The following is a 17,881-nucleotide window of genomic DNA, read 5'->3' as shown; positions in this document are numbered from 1 at the left end:
ATGTTGTATGCCAAGTAGGCTACGTACAGCTGATAGACAACAGCACATTTAGTTTTGATAATCTACAAGTAAAAGATATAAATGAATCATTTTTAATTCAGGTGTAGTTATTTGGGTCACTTGTCTGGGCTTCTTCAGTGAATGTGTCACGTGTCATAATAACAAACGCCCGACTGGTGCCGATAGCAGACACTAGACAGACGTCGATTCGATGTCAGTTTGCTATCTGGGTGGACACTTGAAGGCAGAGTCCATTTCACAAAGTTCTCATTAAAAAGAATAATGATGCTGCTCACGTCCCATTGTTTCACAGTGTTGTTTCTCCCGTATTGTTGCGCTTTTGTTGGTGTGTGTTGTGTGAAAGGCCCGTGATCGGGTGCGTCGGAAACCCCATCGGTGCGCGCGGCCGTGAGTGCGCGCGCGCGTGAGCAGCAGCGCCGCCCGCCATTTTACATTATTGGGAATCCAGCGGAGCTCCGCCGGGGAGTCACTTACCCGCCCCCAGAACACATATTCAGCACACACACACCCGAGCAGACCAGCAGATCATCGCCAGGTAAGCGTGCGGCCGCGCTGGGCGAGCTTTCGTGGCGTTTCTCGCGGCGCAGGCGTTTATTTTACCGGTGTTTGGAAACAATGTGCTGAGGGGGCGCGCGCGCGGGGGGAGGGGTTTTACCGGACACGCTAAACACGCGCTAGCCTTGTGAGAGCAGGCCTTTAAAACACGTTAAACGCGTAAATATGTCGCCAGCGGTGTATTTGTATAAGTAATTACAGCGTGTGGTTGCACACTAGATTCGCTCATGTTGTGTGTGTCTGTCTGTGTATGAGTCACGCTGCTGGGTTACTAAGCTAATGCTAATGCAGCTAACGTTACATTGAGTGAAGACGCGCGCCGGAATCAGATTTAACAATTCTATCAACAAAAGATTAAGGATTTTTTGTGGAAAAATGCTGTAATGGTAGGTTTTGCGCAACGCGTTGTCGTCTTGCAGCTGTTTTAATGGTGATTTTGTTGGTGTGTGTGTGTAGTTGTGCAGGGCCCGAGACCCAATGCTGCACGCGCGCCAACAGAGCCGACGCGCGCACGTGTGCTTTTAGCCAGTAACGCTTTCTTAATGTGTGTGTGTGTACACACAGATAGCGGTTCATCATCAGATTTAGTCTTTTTCTGGACTTTAGAGTGATAAGCTCTCGCACAGGTGTATTATAATGAGGGAAGATGGCTGAGTGTCAGAGGGGCTGAAACATCACACACACGAGCACATGGACAGCACTTGTTTACTGTGGTTGCAAACTTTGTAGATAAGTGTCCGGGCTGATTGTTTGTGGAGTGAGAGGAACATGTGCCCTGTCTGTTAGGGGTTTGGGTGGGTCTTTTGCTGGGATGATTTATGCGTAATTGTGTAAGTAAATATGAAACGCTATATTTAGCATTGCATGCAGGTTAAAACAACCTGGATGATCTTGAGATTGCAATACTGACTTTATGGAAGCCTACTCCATCAAGTAATTTGTGTAATTGTCTACCCAAACCTGCAATAATTTGGCTCATTGCATTTGAACAGATTTCTGGAGACATGGCCACAGAACATATTAATGGGAATGGTACAGAAGAACCAATGGACACGACTGCTGCAGTTACCCATTCTGACCACTTCAACACTTTATTAGAAGCTGGTTTACCACAAAAAGTTGCTGAAAAGCTAGATGAAATTTACCTAGCAGGTAAGCCAAAACTCGGACCCTTCCAAATTGACTCCTCATCCTTTCTTGTATCACATTCAATGCATGTTGAACTGTACGTGTCATATGTTTTCTTGCATAGGGAATTGGCAGGTAATTAGCAACTTTGTGTGGTTTCACCGTGGGTAAATGGGTACTGCAGCGTTAACTGATGCTGAGTGGCGATGACACACCGGGCCGCAGAAATAAAGGCTGGATTGAGCGTGTCTGGTTGGATCCTGAGAGGGGATTAGCTCTCGTTGTGAAAGGGGGCCGGGGTGGGGGGGTGTCCCGGGGGACGGGGGCCAGCTGGGCGTATGCTGGGACAATAGAGGCAGCTGTCTGGAGCGGGACAGGTGATGCGCCCCTACGGCTTATCACGAACAGATGCTGATTGTGAAGGGGGTGAGCGCACTGCCCGGACAACCGTTCATATTCATATCACTGTATTAATGGGGAGAGCTGCTAATGCTCGCGGGTGAAGTGTTAGAGATGGCGATTTCCATCAATGCTATTCCAGTCGTGGTTTGATTGCCAGTATCTTGGAGAACACTGTGGCCGATGTAAAGCCAGCAGGCTGTGTGTGATATCAGACTAACAGATTTAAAGATTAATAACACCTGCATAACAATCGCTTCAATAACACTTAATTGACTTTATTTATTTATTTTTTATATGAAAATATATCAGATTAATTGGGAAATATATTATTTTTTGTAACTTAAATTGGAACGTTATGCCAAATGAGTTTAAAGCAGCATGTGATATAAAGTTTTACATTGATGTAAAATAATGGTTTAAAGTAAACCACAGCTTTACGCATATTAAATTTAACCCCTTAACTGTCACCCCCCTTTTTGAAAATGGAAGTTAAAATGCACTATTCAAACTTAAATGGTTGTAATTCAAGAATGCTTTGGAATATAGACCTAAGTTTGGTCTTGTTTTAAAGAAAACATTTACAAAAATTAAAGTATGAAAAAGTTATGGAAGTTTAAACTTAAAGGAAATCAAATATACTGTACTTAATATTTTTCTTTTTTATTAAATATGTATTTTACTAAATCTTTTTTTACTATAAAATTACTATAAAATCAAAGCCATATCTAACCAAGTTGTGTTCCAAATTTGAAGTTGATATCACAAAAATTGAAGTTCCCATGAGATTTTGTTTAGGCGTAGTACCAGATATAGCCACCGGGTTACATGCATTCCCTTGAATTTAATTGTATGCATTCTGCCATAACAAATTAATACATTTCTGTCCAAATATCACTTCTGTCACAAAATATGGAACCTTGAGACTCAGACCTTTCTGACTATGTGTTTTGTCAAGATTAGAAAAGGTTTTGATCATAAATTATGAAACATGACGGCACCCAAAAGGGGAGAGGCCAGATAAAATAATTTAGAGTACCGTTTCTATGGTAACGCAACGTCCAATTTCAAATCGGTTTTCACAGGATGAGTTCTGAGTTCGTAAGCTTTCGAATGATACCTACTTTATGATAACTACTCAAATATGTGATGTATAAAAAAAGGCGATAATTTTTTAAATATATTTTAGAGGATAATATTATATATAATATAATTCTTCAAACTTTCTGGCAAGGCTTTTTCATGCCAACTTAACGCTTCAAATAAACGCTTAAATAAATAAAATAAATCTGTAAAATAAACTGATGTACTTTAGATAGTAATTTCTTGATTCTGTAATAACAAGAGACAGATAGTGCTAATACACCAGATAGTGCTAATCTTACATGCGTAGTTTGAAATGTCTGCATCAGTTCACGTGGACATTACATCCCGGAGAAGAAAGAGTGCACTTGTTGTTATGCAGGCGACACATGCACACTACTGAAGACATTAGTGAGGGTTGTTCAAAGATGTGTTTTAATGATATAAATGCATATTTACTGAATGTTGAGAGTATGTGAAGGTCTAAAGCATTTTCCTTTCACCTACTAATAGAAAAGTATAAACTATTTCAATTTTTTTCTATAGCGTTCACTTTCTTTAAACCGGTCTAATAACCACGGTCTAAACGCTGTAAGCTAATGATGGAGGACGTGAGCTAAGGGTCTCAGCGCTGGGGCTTACTTTTAATGCTAGCACCTGTCAAAATGTTGCCTCCAACACTAAACGGCTGAACAGAAACTCTTTCTCAGTCCTGATGAAATGTCAGAGATCAGCTGATGTTTTGTCCACTAGAGTTTTGTCAGGTCTTCAGACAGCCGAATCCTCCTGCCTTTAAAAGTGTTCATCCCGTATTCTCAAGTGACTGCAGAAGTCATTAGCATTCCCGAAGTCTGTCCTGAAGCCCAGTCCAAATGATGATACACACGAACTCTCTCTCAGAGAAACCTTGATGAATATTCAGTACTCTGACTGGACGGGCCGTAAGGCGTCCTGCGGCTGGTGAGGTCACGTGTCAGCGCTGAGGTTTCGCTGGTTGTCTCCCGCAGGCCTGGTGGCGCACAGTGACCTGGACGAGAGGGCCATCGAAGCACTGAAGGAGTTCAATGAGGAAGGGGCTCTGCAAGTTCTGGTCCAGTTCAAGGAGAGCGACCTATCCCATGTGCAGGTGAGTGAGAGATCCGGGTGAAGTTAACCACTTTATTAATCCCACAAGGGGCAATTACATTAGGGCAGTGGCATCACATCACAAACTAAAAAACACATACATTAACAGCAATCATTCCAAACACACGTATCTACATGTTACAGCGTTCCAGTGCACTGTGCTTTATCAAATTCACATCAGAAGCAAAAAAAAAAAGCAAACATCACCTCAAGAATCCTTAAAGAGGTCATCAGATGCTCATTTTCCACAAGTTGGTATGATTCTTTAGGGTCTACATGTAAAGTTTGTAACTGGTTGAAATTCCTCAATGGTTGTGTATAACACCCTTTACCTCCTCAAGAACAGCTGTTCACTGCGACCCGCTTCAGTGCTTATGAGCAACTGATCACCACCCTCACCCCTCCATGGGGCGTGTCGACACAAGACACGTAAAGTGCTGCCATGGCAACCTGCTCAGAGTATACAAATGGCTGAGGGCGTAAATATGCTAATACGGGATAGTCCGTCAGCGGTCGTGGGCGGAGCATGAGCAATGTGACATCATATTGCTCAGAAAATCCAAACGGCCTGATTGAGTGTTTTGCCTTTGAGGATTAAAAAAAGTGCATGGATTATTTTATTTTTTTACTGCATGGCGGTTGTGTCCACACACTGCAAAGACACATTTATATGCAAACTCCATATAAAAGTGAATTTTGCATCCGATGACCCCTTTAAAAATAAAATAAAAAAATCACATTAATTCTGAAAGGTTTTACTCACACACTCTCTCTCTCTCTCTCTCTCTCTCTCTCTCTCTCTCTCTCTCTCTCTCTCAGAACAAAAGTGCCTTTCTCTGTGGAGTGATGAAGACCTACAGGCAGAGAGAGAAACAAGGGACCAAAGTTCTAGATTCCACTAAAGGACCAGATGAGGCAAAAATTAAGGTGCGTTTTGTCCCTTCAACAGTTCACTTCCACTAAAAGCGTGCCTGTTGATTCATTGGTCCGGTCTTGTTTTTCAGACTTTGCTTGATAGAACCGGCTACACCCTTGATGTCACCACAGGTCAGCGCAAGTACGGCGGGCCTCCGCCAGAGTCCGTCTACACAGGAGCTCAGCCCTCGGTGGGGACGGAGGTAATCACGCCGCTCGTGCTGTGAGACTGTGAAGCGCTGGGTCGGGGGTCTGTGAAGGCTGTGTAAATGATGACTTATGTACACTGTGCTGGAGTAACTTTGTTACGATGACAGTTACCGCTAAGATCTGACTCGACAGCCTCTCCACGCTAGAGAGCCGTCTGTCTGCGGTACACCAAAGGCCCTGATATACTCTCGGCAGAGTAGAGTTTGTATTATTCGCTTAGCTGTAAACGGTGTGAAACCCCTTTGCTTCAGTGATGTACAAGCTGACAAGGTTCCCCTCCAGCTCGTGACATGTCCATGCTCAGTCTCCACGATTTCATCTAAACATTTTTCTTTTTTCCCCAACCAATCTCCTTACACTATAAAGTAGGGCTGGGTATTGACACACATTTCACAATTCGATTCGATTTAGATTCAATATTGATTATTTTGGATATCAGGTGTATACAACACATGGCACATTTTCTCACAGAAAACAATTCTCTTCACTAATGCTGTGAACTATGGGAGTCAGCTGTGGCCTATAGGCTTCATTAGCCTACTGTAATACTGAAGGTACAAATGAACTGATTTGTGTACAAACACTTAAATTTATATGAAATATAAACATTTTAAATGGTAGCAGTCATAAAAAAATTTGCCAGATTTATTCAAACATGCATTAAATATTGAAGAACATTATAATGAATGTAATATGGTGCATATATTTTAGCAAAATGCTCCTCTCTAGAGTTAACTTTTCTAGCTGACTAACGAGTTTATGGCCACTGGATATGGTTTTCTGAGGTAAATGTGACGTTACATGACATTGTTTACAAGCTGATTTAATGACGTCTTTCCACGGTTGAAACACTGAGCGACTCCATGTCACATGATACGGACTTCGATAAGTTGTACTCTATCTTTTAACACACTTTCAGAAGCTCATTCATGTTTATTTCGCGCTGTAACTGGTGTTAAGGCGGAAGAGAAGGTCATGTGCTTCTCTAGAGCTGAGCCAGAGCGATCTCACGCCACAGAGACAATTGTATTTGTTTTTGAATTTCGTAAGAAAATGGATGTAATTTTAAATCTGAGTAACAAACCACAAAGATTATTGCGATTTATTGGATGGGATGCGCTACAATGTTCCTTCCATTCATCAGCTGAAAACAGGATGACTAGCCTAATCGATTCTTGGGATTTAAGAATCGATATCCGTTCGTAAAAATGAGAATCGATTAAAATCGAGAAATCAATATTTTTTTATTTTTTTATCCAGCCCTACTATAAAGCGTCATTTCTTCTTGCCAGTCATCCGTGTTTGTTTACTCTAAAGTCACGTTCACTGCGAGAGATTTTGCAAGATTTCCCGTGTTCACAGACGGGACTCTGGTTGTGTGTGAATGGGATCTGCTAGTGTGTATTGTAGTTTCCTGGTCACATCACGAGACACTCCACACACTAGAGGAACAAAGCTGAGACATCTATGATTTCTTATCGTCATGGTTGTGGTCTCTCTCAGAATATTTTAGTGTGACCCCAGCCCAGCTTTAGTTCTGAAAAAGCACCCAACGGGATGAGCAGGACCCCACATGAAGCTCATGTCTTTTATCCCTCTTGGTTCTAGGCTTCACAGATTTGTTGATTTGAGAAATTTTATGTAAGAGGATGTACACACATATTTGAGAACACCCCTGAGAAGCGACCCCTGTTCATCTTATTTTGTTTTTTAATGTCTATATCGTTTAGTTTTTTTTTTGGTACATGAACTAAATGAAAATGAGATGTTGCCTTGGAAACTAGCTGAAGTAAAATAAGATTACATTTTAAGTTAACGTATATTTTATTTCAAGAAATTCACTTATGGTTTTGGTTACCGACAATAATACCAGGCGTCACAATCAGTTATTATAGAGTGATTTAATATATTTTTCAGTGCATGAGTTTAATGCTGAAACATTGAAGGTAAAGTTCATGAACTGGTATTGCTGGGTGGGTGTTTCTACGAGCTCTGATCCGCCAGACCGGCTCATTGACTGCTCTATTCTCTCCGTACTGCAGATCTTCGTGGGGAAGATCCCGAGGGACTTGTTTGAAGATGAGCTCGTGCCTCTGTTTGAGAAGGCGGGGCCGATCTGGGACCTGCGCCTGATGATGGATCCTCTGAGCGGCCTGAACAGGGGCTATGCCTTCCTCACTTTCTGCACTAAAGAGGCTGCACAGGAGGCCGTCAAGCTAGTAAGACATGCTAATCCGTACAGGTCCATTCATGACTGTATACCTGCTGCTTCTGTCTTCAAGTGTCAATGCATGGCTAAAAGAACTCAATCAAATCTCAGAAAACCTCATTGGGGTGTTTGTGGGGGGTCACATTTCCTCCAGAGAAATGCAGTTGGCTAGTGATAGACATGGGTGTTGCTTTGCAAGTGAGGCTTTACTAATGCAACAGTTGTTCAAGTATTCAATCTGTTTTTCTCCTCTTAGTGTAACAATCATGAAATTCGCCCGGGCAAACATATTGGCGTGTGTATATCAGTGGCCAACAACAGACTCTTTGTGGGCTCCATTCCCAAGAGCAAGACAAAAGAACAGATTGTTGAAGAGTTTTCCAAAGTCACGGGTGAGTTTTGCCTTAAGTTAGGGGCGAAATCCCGGCGTCTCCTCGTGCTTCGTTCACTTACATTCTTTAAAGATGTATTTAATGTTTCTTTCTTTTTGCTTTCTTGTTAGAGGGTCTTACTGACGTAATCCTCTACCATCAGCCGGATGATAAGAAAAAGAACAGGGGCTTCTGCTTTCTGGAGTACGAGGACCACAAGACAGCAGCGCAGGCTCGACGGAGGCTCATGAGCGGGAAGGTGAAGGTGTGGGGCAACGTGGTCACCGTCGAGTGGGCCGACCCTATCGAGGACCCCGACCCGGAGGTCATGGCGAAGGTCAGAACGTGATCACTGACAGGGTTTATAAGCATCACTTTCTCATGTGACTGTGCAGACGATGGGTTGTGTACGCTGTTCTGAAGCACTAGCGCTTCATGCTAACTTAACGGCCTCTCCAAGACTGCACATGTTGGACTGCACTCCAGCCTGATGCTGAATTATCCACTGGGGCCTGTTAACACCTGGCCACTTCATGCGTCTTTACTGATCGGATAGCTGATTCATTTACACCTGGTCTCAGAAATGTGTTTCGGAAAATCGTATATAAATCCGATCTTTGATTCCTGCGCTAGATGCAAATCTATGATTCACGTCAATGAATGCAACAGATATGAGCTGCATCCTGTTGATAATCAGCTAATTTCAAGATTAAAGTCTGCAATGTGAGAGAGTGCAGCATCAGTGGTAAGACTTTAGTCTCACTGCTTCTAATGAAGATGATTGTGTTTTGAGTGTCTGCGACTTTTCTTTGTTTCATTTATAACACGCTCTGATTTGGGAAGAGTACAATTTACATATGTGGTTTCAACAATCAGATGCATTTACACTTGTCCAGTTTCATCAGGAATGCGGCCCAGACCTCCTCCTGAAGTGGTGTGAGCGATCGGGTTTAAGGGCATTTACACCTGGTCAGATCAGAGAAAACGCATGAAGTGACCGGTTGAAAACACCAAGGGCCAGTTTACACCAGGGGCCGGTTTCACAAAGCTATTTTAGAGCGGTCTATAGTGTTAGACAAGTCTATAATGTGCTCATAGACTAGGCTAATGCAAGTTAGACTGTTTTACAAAAATGAAGACTGACTTAATTTAGACCAAAAAAACATTAGACCCCTGACCCCCAGGCTAACTTAGGTCTAAGACTCTGTTACCTTGGCAACCAGCAGTAACAATCAGGTACATTACAAACAGCCAAAAGAAAAGGGGAAATGGCTCATAATTTACACATTTCTTCTTGTTTCTACATTCTCCGCTAAATTTCCCAAGTAAAATGTCCTTGTAACTGTTACTCACGTGTTCTCCGCTGGGGTAAACTGCACTGAGCGGCTGAATGCGCTTACTCAATCCGCCGTGTTTTTTTGTTTTGAATAGTCTTATTTTACCCAGAATGCATTGCCGTCTAGTCCTACTTAAGATAGTCAGAGTCTTCAGTGCTTTGTGCAACGCTCTGATTTAGATGTCTATCTGAAGTCTGACTATCTACTATATCTAAGCCATAGTCAAAGTCTTATCTTTGTGAAACCGGCCTCTGATCTAAACGCTCATGTTTAGGATCTGCCGGAGCTCACGTTGTCATCTCATCTGCTTCTCTAGGTGAAGGTGTTGTTTGTCAGGAACCTGGCGAACAGCGTCACAGAGGAAATACTTGAAAAAGCTTTCGGCCAGTTTGGCAAACTGGAGCGAGTAAAGAAACTGAAAGACTACGCCTTCATTCACTTCGACGAGCGGGATGGAGCGGTCAAGGTGAGAACCGCTTAATGAGGTACGAAAGTGTTTGTGTTTTGAACGGTCATTACAGTGGTGTGATGTCGTGGATGTTCACAGGCGCTGGCAGAAATGAACGGCAAAGATTTAGAGGGAGAGCACATTGAGATCGTGTTCGCCAAGCCACCCGACCAGAAGCGGAAAGAGAGGAAGGCGCAGCGTCAAGCAGCGAAGACCCAAATGTGAGTGTTACAGGTGCACAGGTGTACAGCCCTGCTCCTGCAGATTTCAGCTCCGCACGCTGGTTTTCACATCATCCTGAAGACTCGGGTGTGTTTGATAAGGTTTGGAGTAGGGCTGCACGATCGTTTTGGCATCGATATTGCGATGTGCGCATCCACGATACTCACATCGCAGGATGTGTGATGTCATGTATAGGGATCGTAGTTACTCCATCATCCGGACGGACCGGCTGCTCCCCGTTTCAGAACGCATGTGATTTTTCGCAAAGTTTAAATCATAGGGTGAAAGTTATCAGTTGCATGTGTGTTTAAGTCGAGTCAGGCAAGAGGACTGTGCACACACACAGAGCCGAATTCAGTTCTCTTACTTGAACGGTCATGTGCACGCAAAATGAAGTCACAATGCCCGTCTCGGTGAGTATCCTCGTCAACACAATCGGTTATGTTGTAATCAAAGAAAACGAATGCGTGTCATTTATGTTAGGTCCGTGCATTCGTCTTAAAGGGACAGTAGCCTAATAAACCTGCAGCTGTTTGTCACAAATGGTGATCAAACAACAGAAGAGAAAGAGAAAATAACGTTTGTACCTTTTAAAATGTGTTTTTTATTTATTTATAAATTGTATTATATTAGTTATATTTCATTTATACAGTGAAGACTTTAATTTTACATTTGAGTATTCAATTTCTGTCCCTGAATACTGTTAGATTTACCTGGAAAACTCAAAGCGCTGCTTATTTCACTTGTATCTTTCTTCTGTTGTGTTTATCAATGCTTGTGATTTGTTTATAATTTTCAATGCAGATTCACTCCTCTACAAAATCACCCCAATTATTCTAGAACGATTAATTATTTTCAAATAGAGCTATATTGAAATCATCTGGTGAAATTGTTTTTATATCGCAATCTATATTAGAGAAAAACTAAATATCACAATGTAATTTTATTTATTTTTCAAAATCGTGCAGCCCTAGTTTAGATCTGAGCTCTGCAGGACCGGACACCCTCGAGTAGGGCTGGGACAATATATCGAAGCATCATGAATTGAGAAATGATTCTGGATCGATTCCAATTTTTGCATGGCGATTCTCTCTGGAATCGATTCTGAGTTCAGTGTTTAACAGCAGATGTCCCTGCTTTAGAAACAGCCGTAATCTGCTGGCTTCCCCTGCCTTACACACTCCACTCCAACCTTCTGTAAATCACTCATAAAGTTCGAAAAGGTTGAAGTGCATTACAAGGGTGTTAATCTCGCGTCATAAAAGCATTCTGAGCTGCGAGTACATTCTCAGACTCGACCGAACGCACGAGCGCTCTTCTTCCTGAGCATTTGAGCGTGCGGTTAAACTAGCCTAGAGCGCCGTCTGCTGTTAAAACCATAGATATATATATATGTATATATAAACACTAGATACCTCGTACGCGCTGTTGGCCAATGGAGGTCGACGTCCGCACACGGCGGCCATCTTGCGACAGAGTGCTCGCTCACTCGTTTAATGGTGCATGTACTTTAAAATAACCATAACTTGCTCAATTTTCTACCGATTTTCAAACGGTTTGGTTTGTTATAAACGTCAGAGATGTAGTTACGACACTGCATACATAAACTGCATACATATGAAAAATTATAACATGCATGTTCAAGCATTCGGAATTATAGCCATGTTAATAACGTTTGTAAGAAACCAAACCGTTTGTAAATCCGTCGAGATTTCATCGAGATATGAGGATTTGTGTACGTGCTGATCATTCACCTTAATGCACAGAGCACTGCCGTAAGATGGCCGAACGGTGATGCCGGAAGTGACTGCGCCATAAGACATCTAGCGTTTATATATGATATCTATGGTTAAAACTAGCCTAGAGCGCCGTCTGCTGTTAAAACTAGCCTAGAGCGCCGTCTGCTGTTAAAACTAGCCTAGAGCGCCGTCTGCTGTTAAAACTAGCCTAGAGCGCCGTCTGCTGTTAAAACTAGCCTAGAGCGCCGTCTGCTGTTAAAACTAGCCTAGAGCGCCGTCTGCTGTTAAAAACTAGCCTAGAGCGCCACTAGCCTAGAGCGCCATCTGCTGTTAAAACTAGCCTAGAGCGCCGTCCGCTGTTAAAACTAGCCTAGAGCGCCGTCCGCTGTTAAAACTAGCCTAGAGCGCCATCCGCTGTTAAAACTAGCCTAGAGCGCCGTCTGTTGTTAAAACTAGCCTAGAGCGCTATCTGCTGTTAAAAACTAGCCTAGAGCACCGTCTGTTGTTAAAACTAGCCTAGAGCGCCATCTGCTGTTAAAAACTAGCCTAGAGCGCTATCTGCTGTTAAAAACTAGCCTAGAGCACCGTCTGTTGTTAAAACTAGCCTAGACCGCCACCTGCTGTTAAAAACTAGCCTAGAGCGCCACCTGCTGTTAAAAACTAGCCTAGAGCACCACCTGCTGTTAAAACTAGCCTAGAGCGCCATCCGCTGTTAAAACTAGCCTAGAGCGCCGTCTGTTGTTAAAACTAGCCTAGAGCGCCATCTGCTGTTAAAAACTAGCCTAGAGCGCTATCTGCTGTTAAAAACTAGCCTAGAGCACCGTCTGTTGTTAAAACTAGCCTAGAGCGCCATCTGCTGTTAAAAACTAGCCTAGAGCGCCATCTGCTGTTAAAAACTAGCCTAGAGCACCGTCTGTTGTTAAAACTAGCCTAGACCGCCATCTGCTGTTAAAAACTAGCCTAGAGCGCCACCTGCTGTTAAAAACTAGCCTAGAGCACCGTCTGTTGTTAAAACTAGCCTAGAGCGCCATCTGCTGTTAAAAACTAGCCTAGAGCACCGTCTGTTGTTAAAACTAGCCTAGACCGCCATCTGTTGTTAAAACTAGCCTAGACCGCCATCTGCTGTTAAAAACTAGCCTAGAGCACCACCTGCTGTTAAAAACGAAGCTCAGAATCGATTTGAGAGAGAATCGCGATGCATTCGTAAAAAAATTGGAATCGATCCACAAATCGTGAGGCATTGGTTTATTGTCCCAGCCCTTCCCTCGATTGACATCATGAATGCGAACCGCTCTGTGTGACCGATCTTAAACTTAAACATGCCTCTGCTCTCTCTCTCTCTGTCACAGGTATGACGATTACTACTACTACGGCCCTCCTCAAATGCCGCCTCCTGCCAGGGGCCGGGGCAGGGGAGCCAGTCGGGGGGGCTACTCCTACCCGCCCGACTATTACGGCTACGAAGATTACTACGATTACTATGGTTACGATTACCATAACTACAGGGGCGGCTACGATGACCCGTACTTCGGCTACGATGACTTCCAGGCGCCGGCCCGGGGCCGAGGGGGGCGCGGAGGCGGGGCGAGAGGCGGGGCGTCTCCGGTGCGGGGCCGAGGGGCCAGCGCTCCACGGGGCAGGGCGAGCTTCCCCCAGCGCGGAGGCGGGCCGGGGGCCAGCCGGGGCCCGCGCGGAGGAGCCAGAGGCGGGGTGCTGCCGAGAGGCCGCGGGGTACGTGGTGCTCGGGGTGGACGCGGTGGAAATGTAGGAGGCAAGCGCAAAGCTGATGGCTACAACCAGCCAGATTCCAAACGGCGCCAGACCATTAATCAGAACTGGGGCTCGCAACCCATTGCACAGCAACCCTTGCAAGGTGGCGATCATTCTGGTAACTATGGTTACAAATCTGACAACCAGGAGTTTTATCAGGATTCTTTTGGGCAACAGTGGAAGTAGAGAATGTAGGGCTTTTTTTTTCTTTTCTTTTTTTTTTTTTTCCCAATAAAAAAAAAAAAAAAAAACTTTTTATAGAGACTTGATTGGCCCTCAAATCCATTAACGGTTGCCTCTCTCCTCCTCCTGGCGGGTTTTTTTTGTACATATTTTAAGAATCCGCTTGGACTCGATCAGTAGTCACTCCCACCTGCTTCTGCCGAACTGTTTTTGTTTTATGTTTTGCTTTGGAAGTCGTTTCCTACTTTTTAAAAATCGGGATTTGAAATTTTTAAATTTGCAATTTTGTGCTCAATCTGTCTTATTTGGCTCTATAGTACCATGTATGTTCATAGGAATTTTGCTCTTTATGTCTTAAGTAGGTAACAGCAACAACAACAACAAAAAAAGACGAAAAGGAAAAAAAAAAATTCACTGTCTCTTAAACTTGTATTCAACAAAGTAAAGAAAAAAAAAAGAAAGAAATTGCTATTTGTATGTTACTAAAGATAATGCTAGTCAAATAGCTTGTCTTGTTTTTGGGGAAAACGATTTAAAAAAAAAAAAAAGAGAAAAAAAAAAAAAAGGACTTTGATCCTTATTTTTGGCTTTACATTTTGGCTTGTATTCTTTGCTGTTTGTCTGCTTGAATAAACATACACGCACCAGTGTACAAAAACTCAAATTGTGTTTCAAATTCATGTTTCGGCAAATTCTCTCTTCAAATTGCCTACAAATTTATGGCTCCTTGTGGAAGAAAAGGACTAAAGGTTTGCTTGTAGACATGTGCTGCTACCTCACTCTGCATGCCTTCAAATCGAGTCCGCATCCTCTCTCTCCACTCAAGCTTTGTGTGAACACACACACACACTCCCCGTTCCACACGAGGCTTCTCTTTACTCGCCTCCCCCCCGGGGTCCCCGTGTGTTTCGCTGGGGTTTTGTTAGAGAAACTTCACGAGGACAGAGGCTAAACTCGATGAAAGCCACAGAAAGCACAATTTGACGCGGCGTGTTTCCGGACGAGGCGTCTGTCGCTGGAAGCTCTAGCTCTCTTTGCCCTTGCACGATTATCCCAAATTTGAGCAACAGTGGGAAACTGCCATGCATGTCGTATGTGTTCCTGCTCACACCCCTCCTGATCTCCCTGACCCCTGCGCTCGCTCTCTCTCTGCATGCCTGAACGCGTAGAGCCACGCTAGAGTCTCTAGTGAATGCTTCTGCTTTCTCTCTCTCTCTCTCTTTCTCTTTCTCTCTCTCTTTGACATCCTTGCGGTCGTTTGTGTGAATTTTCTTTTTCCTTTGTGTTGTATTCATTGTTAACGCTCCTCTAATTTGTGTTCCTTTTGTTACCTGGCTAGCAGGGAAAAGGGGTCGAGGCTGGTCCTGACATGTCCCAGTGAAGACTGACTAGCTCAGTGGGGTCACGCCAGCTGATGATGATGATGATGATGATGATGGTAAGGTCCGTGCCACGGTCCGACTCAGTTCCTGCCTTACGGAAGCATATCTTCTCCCGTCTGCCTCCAAGATTGCCATCAACAACGCAGAGTCGCCATTAGACATGTTTGGACTCTTCTCTGTGTAATGTTTTCTTTTGTTTTTGTATTTAATAATTTTTTGTTTTTTTTGTTTTGTTAAGTTTCTAAGAATGTCCCAGAACCCTTGTGTCATGAAAGAAAATGCTCTTTGCAGTTACTTCTGGAGGTCAAGTAGCCCAAAGGAGTTTTATCCTTAACGTTACATGTATTTTGCACTTTGTAGATGTTTGAAGTGGCTTGGAGGAGCTTTGATGCTGTTGTATATTTTTGTGCATTTTAACTGCGGCTTATGAGGATGAACATGTTAAGCTTGTATATGAGTCTTGCGTTTTATTTTATTTTTTTCCTTAGTTGTTACAACCTGGCGTGATTGACCAGGCATTCCAGGTGAAATGGTTCTTTTCTGAACCCTTTTTTTTTTTTTTTTAGGATTTTTTTAATTATTATTTTTAGGAATTTTTTTTTTTTTTTTTTTTTTGGAAAGGGTTGGTTAACTACCTCATCCTGGAGGCTGAAACTGCCCTATCTGTACTGTACATACGGAGACCTAATGCAAGCAGGGCTTTTTATATTCAACTTATGCACAAGGGCAACATCGGAGCCAATGTACCTAGTGTATCATAGTCCTTTTGTAATAATGCTGAACAGTCAGACTGGGCATGTGAACATGACACTCATGCGATGAGTCTAAAGCAGCGTCAGTCTGAGCTCTGAGGATGTAGTTACAGGTTGAAGACTTGTTTGTAAAGACTTGAACTTGAGGAAAAAGCTACTTTGAGAAGCTTTAGCTGTTTCTCAGACCCCCCCCCCCACGCCCCAAATGAATTGCATTTTAAAGCTTCATTTTAAGATCATGCGGTCCACGTTGGTGGATGCTAGATCAGTTTTGAAACCAACACCATCCCTTTTGTGTGCTGTGCCACCTGGACATGCACAAGTCACATGGTTTTTCCAAGGTAAGTTGAGCCCGGATCAGCTCAGATCCGCCGGTTCCTCTGGGCGGAGCGATCGAGCTCGGCTCCGTCTCCATCCCTGGTGCTGATGCGGAGTCAGACCGGATTGACCAGAGCGGCTCTGTCACGAGAGGATGATGTCATTGAACTGGGCACACCGTAGCTGCCTTTTAATCACATTTAATGTGATGGGTTATTAAGATATGCATCATTTTTTTGGGGCATGTTATCGGTAACTTCAATTCTCTCGTGTGCTCGTACAGGGTTTATACGTTTTTAAAAGGGATTCTGTTGATGTTTCGGTTTCTTTTTGTTTTGCCTCTTTAAAAGTATTGACTGGATTTTTTGACAATGACTGACTCCACAATGATTTCTGTATCACCATCAAACCATTTTTATAAAAAATGGTGTTTTAAAAGTACTGCTGCATAACAAGTGTTTTTGCATTCCTGCAAATAAATTTTGTAAAATGAAAAGGCGTCTCTAGAATGATTTAATCTCTGGCATTGGGTGACACTCGTGTCTGACTCTACAAAGCCTTTAATCTCAACTGCTGTATTGTTCAGTTTTCATTATCTGTTAATGTCCACTGTCACACTCTCAAGCGCTGTCTTCAGGGCTCTGTCATTTATTACTCTAAATACAGGGTTTCTTTTAGTTACTGAAGTCAGGCTAGTTTACAAACGAGTCCCCAAAATTACACTTCCCATCAGCTTTTTTATTTGCACTGGCATGCTTCTTGTTCAATTGACTATTTCACATCTAATTATTCCTATATTCAAGAACTGATGCTCTTTGTGTAAGTGGTTCTGGGGAAAATGCATTAAGTTGGTTGACATTAAAAGTGATAATATTCCTAGTACATTACCGGGCCGTTGAGATGTGAGTGGTGAAGATGAGTCGGTCATCAAACACGACCCCAGTTGCACCGTGATCCACACAGTGAAGGTCTCTCTCAGGGGTCATGAGGAGCTCTGTCATCACATGTTTCGAGCTGTAGGTGGCGCTCTCTCCAAGCAGAGATAAGAGCAAAGCTGATCACAAGGTTTATATGATAGAATAGCATGATTTGCCAGCCAAAGAGTTTCAGCAACTCTTAACAGTTTATTGGGTCCACAAGAATCAAGTTTCACAGGCAATTTGTTAATGTAATTTCAATATCATTGGATGATGTAATTAAGTAAAGCACTAGTTAAAGTTCCCTGACAGGGTTAATTTATATTGTTGTTTCTCATGACTGAATTATAAGATTATACTAGCCTATGTCTAAAGGACATTTGATAAAAAAAAAACACTGGGACACTGGAACTGCTGCTGAAAGAGGGCTTATTATGCGCTAAAGAAATGATATTGTGTTCATGTTATTGATTTCTCCAGCGCTCAGCAATGTGAACAAAGACAAAGAATCCCATAACAGCACAGAAAGCTTTCATACAAGTATTCATTTAGCAGATGTTTTTTGAGGTGACTTAAAATCACTAAACATTCAACAATAAGTTAATACCAAAGATGATATATATAAAATGAACGACAAAATAGCGATCGCTCTTGGAATCGGTTTTTTTTTTTTTTTTTTAAGGAAAACACCCATTTAATTTAAAGATAAACATTCCAAGACATCATATTTACTAGAAATACAGTATTTTTCGTGCAGCGTATATTAATTAATTGCAAAAGCTTTTAGGCTAAGCTTT

General features: G+C 42.8%; 2 protein-coding genes across 10 annotated transcripts in view; both read left to right on the top strand.

Moving 5' to 3' along the window:
* Positions 1-17,881, top strand: part of LOC311304860 (dynein axonemal intermediate chain 1-like) — a 674,193-nt gene that overhangs the window by 46,849 nt on the left and 609,463 nt on the right. The gene's annotated exons all lie outside the window — the stretch shown is intronic.
* Positions 401-16,663, top strand: syncrip (synaptotagmin binding, cytoplasmic RNA interacting protein). Of its 9 annotated transcripts, none has more exons than XM_084432179.1 (12): positions 401-556; positions 1,569-1,728; positions 4,194-4,312; positions 5,131-5,238; positions 5,316-5,429; positions 7,479-7,655; positions 7,902-8,037; positions 8,148-8,353; positions 9,670-9,819; positions 9,901-10,022; positions 13,112-13,493; positions 15,058-16,663. In XM_084432179.1, exons 2-12 carry the CDS (start codon positions 1,581-1,583, stop codon positions 15,094-15,096), a joined length of 1,701 nt encoding a protein of 566 aa, XP_084288305.1. In that variant the 5' UTR covers positions 401-556; positions 1,569-1,580; the 3' UTR covers positions 15,097-16,663. The 9 variants fall into 9 exon arrangements, with proteins under 9 accessions (XP_084288305.1, XP_084288304.1, XP_084288303.1 ...); XM_084432178.1 differs by having other exon boundaries at positions 15,055-16,663; XM_084432177.1 differs by having other exon boundaries at positions 13,112-13,635.

This window comes from Rutilus rutilus (genome assembly GCF_951802725.1).
Source record: "Rutilus rutilus genome assembly, chromosome: 15".
Lineage (NCBI taxonomy): Eukaryota > Metazoa > Chordata > Actinopteri > Cypriniformes > Leuciscidae > Rutilus > Rutilus rutilus.
The sequence above is the reverse complement of the archived record's forward strand: the minus strand, read 5'-3'. Positions and strand labels throughout refer to the sequence as shown.

Bases quoted from the DNA above. Each gene is read 5' to 3' on its own strand.
- syncrip (XM_084432173.1), top strand. From the start codon at position 1,581: ATGGCCACAGAACATATTAATGGGAATGGTACAGAAGAACCAATGGAC. The intron at 7,656-7,901 runs GTAAGACATGCT...TTCTCCTCTTAG, and splicing joins CACAGGAGGCCGTCAAGCTA to TGTAACAATCATGAAATTCG. The intron at 8,038-8,147 runs GTGAGTTTTGCC...CTTTCTTGTTAG, and splicing joins AGAGTTTTCCAAAGTCACGG to AGGGTCTTACTGACGTAATC.